The 5,854-nt window shown below is 39.7% G+C and overlaps 1 protein-coding gene across 4 annotated transcripts in view; it reads right to left on the minus strand.

The window, feature by feature from the left end:
- The window catches only part of Tmem232 (transmembrane protein 232), a 209,513-nt gene that overhangs the window by 174,348 nt on the left and 29,311 nt on the right, over window positions 1-5,854 (minus strand). For 3 of the 4 annotated variants that reach the window (XM_021217978.1, XM_021217977.2, XM_021217975.1), the window contains exons 2-4: window positions 4,688-4,799; window positions 4,164-4,269; window positions 2,641-2,798 (exon numbers count right to left, since the gene is read on the minus strand). In XM_021217978.1, coding sequence (XP_021073637.1) covers window positions 2,641-2,787 — 147 coding nt within the window. In that variant the 5' untranslated portion in view covers window positions 2,788-2,798; window positions 4,164-4,269; window positions 4,688-4,799. The remainder of the gene's footprint in view (window positions 1-2,640; window positions 2,799-4,163; window positions 4,270-4,687; window positions 4,800-5,854) is intronic. The other variant, XM_021217976.1, reaches the window with a different exon arrangement.

Consider the following 5,854-nt stretch of genomic DNA (forward strand, 5'->3'; position numbering starts at 1 on the left):
TCTCTCTCTCTCTCTCTCTCTCTCTCTCTCTCTCTCTCTCTCTCTCTCCCTCTCCCTCTGTTCTGGATGTTCTCTCTCTTACCCACAATGAAAGCACCAGTAACATTACCTTTCGATAGCATCTTCTGTCAAAAGGAAATAGCAAAAGGAAGGTTTCCAATAGTCTTCTGGTTTCATAAAGAGAATTCTCTGAAAGCCAGGAAGGCACTTTGGGACTCAGGCCATGCTATTTCCACTGATTAGTTTGTATTAGCTCAAAAAAAAAAAAAATAGAGCTAGCTTTTAAATTGTGGTGTCATGGCTGAGAGCTCACTGAACTTTCTGGTCTACAGTATCTGTCTAGGTTTTCAAAACATCTCCTGCTGAAATGGTAAGTGATTTCAGTTCTCTATGACACAAATGTTTTCACTGATGTTCAAAACGGAAACTACTATGACCCATACACCGTGAGACATAAAAAGTCAGCATGTCTTGCACACATTTATCGTCGTGCATAGTCACACACTGGTCATTTAGAGCTGCTACAAGAACCTGCGAGAATTGTTTAACCTGAAGACAAGAAGCTATCAAAGTGCTTCAAAAATTAGATGACCTAGCATTTACTTTGATGAAGAAGCAAAACCATCCACAACCGAGACTGTGTTTCAAAATCACTTTTCCTCTGCAGAAAACTAGGTCAAGGCAGGAAGTAGGGTCGCTGGAGCAGTGCAGACAGTGGGGTTGTGGGCCTATGCTCCACATTTCCATTTGACCTCTTTCATTATGAACATGCACACGGGTAATTTCTGTCTCACACCTGTATCTATATTTAAATTCTGATCTGTTTTCATATTTTCAAACATAAGTGTGTCTCCATAATGAGCAGTTCAAAAAAAAAATTAAATCATCATAATCAGGGCTGGGGAGATGGCTCAGCGGATAAGAGCACTGACTGCTCTTCCAGAGGTCCTGAGTTCAAATCCCAGCAACCACATGGTGACTCACAACTATCTGTAATGGGATCAGACGCCCTCTTCTGGTGTGTCTGAAGACTGCAACAGTGTACTCATGCATAAAATAAATAAAATTTTTAAAAGATCATTGCAATCTCACCACACAGAGACAAGTATTGATGTGTTAAGACTTTCATTCTACTCAAGATTTCCGGTCTCTGCTTGGGCAGTTTATCTGAGGTTTCCTAACACTCTGCCTTTTACTCCTAACACATTCATAAAGCTCCAAGACTAAGGACAAAATATAGTTATCTCCCGAAATCTTCCTAACGGTGGCTAGATCTGGGAATACTCTCTTGTGACCAAAGCTGTAAAATGCATATTTTGCTCAATCAGTTTTGCTTGTTGTAGAGACAGATGGCACCAAATTCCTAAGGAAATCTTCCTAATCTTTCTTTCCTTTTTTGTAATAATGAAATCATTATTTAGGCCTAATTTATTTGCAGTAAGACCACCAGTTACTCTTAAAATTATTTTTATAATAAATTTTTCCCATGTCAACTGTTCCCATGTCAACTGGCTATTACAAACATCGGAAGCAATTGACTAAAGGCTTTACAGAGCATAACCCATCTGATGACAGCTCCCTGCTGAATCACTCTGTCATGACAGAGTGCCAACAGGGCCACATGCATTGAACTGAAATGAAGGTTATTTCTCAGAAGCTCAAAATAAAGAACATAGCATGTTTTTGTTTTTGTTTTTAAGAAAATCCCTAAAAGAAAGGGCTAGAGAGAGTGTTTAGTGGTTAAGAGGACATGGGTTCAGTTTCTGTCAACTACATGGAAGCTAACAACTAGAGCCTGCAACTGCAGGTCCAGAGGATCCAATTCCCTCATCTACTAAGAGCACTACACACACACACACACACACACACACACACACACACACACATGCATACATACATACACACATATGCACACTCATACACATACATTCATATATACACACACATATATACATACTCATAAACACCTATACGCACATATACACACACATGCACATACTCATACACACACACATGCACACATATACACGTACACATGTGCACACACACTCATACACACACATATGCACACATATACACATACTTATGTGCACACACTCATACACACACTCACACACACATACACACATATACACATACACATATGCACACACACAAATGCATAGAAATACAGATAGACACACATATACACTCATACACACATGCACACACATATGCACATATACACATGCACATGTGCACAGACACACACTGACATATACACTCACACACATACACTCACACATTTACACACACACACACACACACATGAACACATACACAGTACACAGACACATGAGAGCAAATGATCCATACACATAAAATGAAATAAATCCTTTTTTATCCTTAAAAGAAAATCTTTGCATACTTAGAACCGTGGTATGAATGTTTTTACATAATTATACTCTTACACAGTTCGTGAAATTCTATTTTCTCAAACTATTTCATCTTTTGCGTATTTCACCCAGCAGCAACCTGCTAGTCATGCTCAAAGATCATTAAACCACCCTTCTTAAATGCCAGTCTTGTTTAATCTCAAAGCAGACAGCACTTAGAGTCTCCTATCACTCGTGCCTGTAACAATTAAAATTTAAATCATACCTTCACCAGTTTTATCTCAACTAAATATAAATATCCCTTCATGAATGCATCGCAACAGAGTCGATATAAAACTGATTCCGCAAGAAAAAACAGGGCAGGAAGCTGATCATGATCAAAGGAGACATGGTCCAAGGAGGTGTAGAGCATATTTAAAGCTTCTGAAACATGAACAAAGTGAAATTTTGTCACTGAAAAATTAACCCTGGCTTTCTGCATATTATACTTACATCTTCCAATTCAATGTTTGTCTATCCGATTCAGGGTTTCTTTATACTCAAATGCTTTCCAGCCTTCCCAGTGAGAGTCACCTCAAACCTCAGCAGGCCTAGTGACTGCTTCAATCAATAGAACCCAGAAGAAGTGGCTGTGTGTGATTTCCGAGGCCAAATCCACAAAGGAAACATGGCGTCATTGTTACCTAACCTTCCTCCCCATGCCCCGCCCCTCTTCCCATGCCCCGCCCCTCTCCCCCATGCCCCACCCCTCTTCCTCTCCCTTTCCCTCATTTCCATCCCCCTTCTCCCCAGGTAGCAATGAAGATGGTTGGTGGTAATCTAGGAGGCCTCACACCACAGTATCTCTTAAACAACTGATAGAGATGGCAAAGCCGAGTTGCAGGGCCATAAAATTAAGTTAAGTGCAGAACGGGATTCTTTCTCCAAGTTCTTGAGCTCTCAGGCAACGTTACAAATCCCAATTTCCTCGGGAAATATCCTCTGACCTTAGCAGTTAACATCCCCAAACTCATTTTATAAGGCACACATATAACGTTTAGTTTAACGAGAGAAGAAATTTTATCCCCTTAAAAATGATGTTATTTAATTTCCTTTTTAGATTAGTTGGAAGTTGCTTGTAAGAAGCCATGTAAGTGAGAAGTACCAGATAAAGGGCTATGAGTAACACTTTCTGCTTGAAAACAGAAGAAAAAAGCCAAGCCAACGGCCATCTGATTAACGTTTTATAAGTAAGGCTATAATGTGCATAAACACCTTTACTTAGGTAACCACAGCAGGTAGACTTACTCAAAGACAGTATATAGTGACTTTTAAATTCATTACCAACTTTAGGGGAAAGATAGATAAGACTATACTGAGCAAAAGCTTTTGGTTGGTTTGGTTTGGTTTGGTTCGGGTTTTGTTTTGTTTTTAGAATAGGATTTCTCTGGGTAGCTTTGGCTGTCCTGGAACTTGCTCTGTACATCAGGCAGATCTTGAACTCACAGAGATCTGCCTGCCTCTGCCTTCCAAATGTTGGAATTAAAGACTTGTGCCACCATCACCCAGCTGAGAAAAAGCTTTCAAAACCTATTCTGTAATTTAAAAGTTCAACAGTCAAAGTCGTAAATTCAGAATTACAGAGGAACTTTGATTAAGGAACATCATGAGATTTTTTGATGGAAAATGAAGAACTACTTACTTTAAATTTAGTCACTTTAAATTTTCTAAAACTCTAAATTCTCAAGTCATCTCTTCCTAGACCCATGGACACTTGGGGTTTGTCTGCAGTTGCGTCCACATACATACCATCTTGGATTTCCCCTTTGCACTGAGCCAGATAGATGACCTCGGCCCATGCAGTCGAAAGATGCACGTGCTTCCCAGAGCCCAGGGTCTTGAGGCCCAACTTCCTCTGTGATGGGGAAACAGGAAGATAGCATATGGAAATATACATCCCTTCCTTTATGTGCATCCCTTCATCTATGTGCATCCCTCCATGTGCATCCCTTCATCTATGTGCATCCCTCCATGTGCATCCCTTCATCTATGTGCATCCCTCCATGTGCATCCCTCCATCTATGTGCATCCCTTCATCTATGTGCATCCCTTCGTCTATGTGCATCCCTTTGTTTATGTGCATCCCTTCCCCAAAATTATTTGACCTTCAATTATTTAGTTATAACCTTCATGTTTTAGTGCCGCTTACTTACACTTAAAGGTAGCTGACTATCCTCACATTCTTCTTTTTTTCTTTCGATATTGTACAACAGGTAAGCATTTACCAACTGGAAAATGAAGTTTACATGCCAAGTAACCAGAGCAACCCTTACCTTAGCCCTGACAATGAGTCTCCTGGCTTGTTCCAACAGTTCTTCCTCCTCTGCTGGATTCTCTGTGTGGTTGAATCTCAATATGAATTCTTTGGTAATTGAAAATGATGGCCTGCGCAGAAAAACAATAATTATAGCTATCATCTCATTTTAATTAATCATCTTCTAGTGGGTAAGCATAACAATGTTCCAGGGAAAGCCCTTTACTTTTTAATTATGTTTCTCATACAAACAAGATCAGTAGCATCCAATATACCTGAACAGATAACCTAGACCCATATTCTTTGCTTGAGAAAACAAATTCTCATTTCCAAAGGCCTTTTGTCCTGTGAAAAAAACATTCCTGAGATGGTTGCCAGCAGGCTTTTGGATGTTTTCTTCATAGGTGAAATCAAGTACAGCTTCAATTACGCTTCCATTTATGCTAAATCTTTATTCCCTCCATATTGATTCAGTACAAGTGTGACTCTGGTGAAATGTTGAGGGAGAAAAGATATATGGAGTAAATTCAGCTACGAGCAAGTAGCCATGGTGACACTGCCTGAGAGGATGTCATTGCAGGGCATCTGCAAGAAGAGAGGCAGGACTAGGGAGCCTTTGTGTCGCTGTTCTAATGGTCTGCTGAGAGCTGGAGGGGAGGACCTGGGGCACATCTACAGGGATAGTCACATGTATGCCTAGACAAGAGATGACAATGGTTTAGACCAGAAGAGTGGCAATGTAAGTAAAGATGATCATGTGGATAATGTATATGCTTTACATTAGACTGGCCAAAGAGTTATCCATCAAGCTTAAGGAAGGGGGAAGTCATGATTCAACTGACCCACTGGAAAGACAGAACTGTTATTTACTGAAGCAGTATAAACTGTTAGAGGTACAGATGGGATGTAAGGGTAGAGAGTAAGTTCAGTATTAGACATGTTTTGAGATGACAACAGTCGGACAAATGGAGATGGAAGAGTAACATGTGGTATAGGTCTTAGTCAAGATTTCACTTGCTGTGGGAGATACCATGACCAAGGCAACTCTTATTTTTTTTTTTTTTTTGTACTAGGGACAGAAATAATCATTTTATTTCTAAGTAGAAAGATAATTATTTGCTATTTTTAGATAATTCAGTATCTGAGCTTCTTAAAGATCTAAGAATTATTGTTTGAACTCATGGTA

The sequence above is a fragment of the Mus pahari genome, chromosome 18 (genome assembly GCF_900095145.1).
Source record: "Mus pahari chromosome 18, PAHARI_EIJ_v1.1, whole genome shotgun sequence".
NCBI classification, from domain to species: domain Eukaryota; kingdom Metazoa; phylum Chordata; class Mammalia; order Rodentia; family Muridae; genus Mus; species Mus pahari.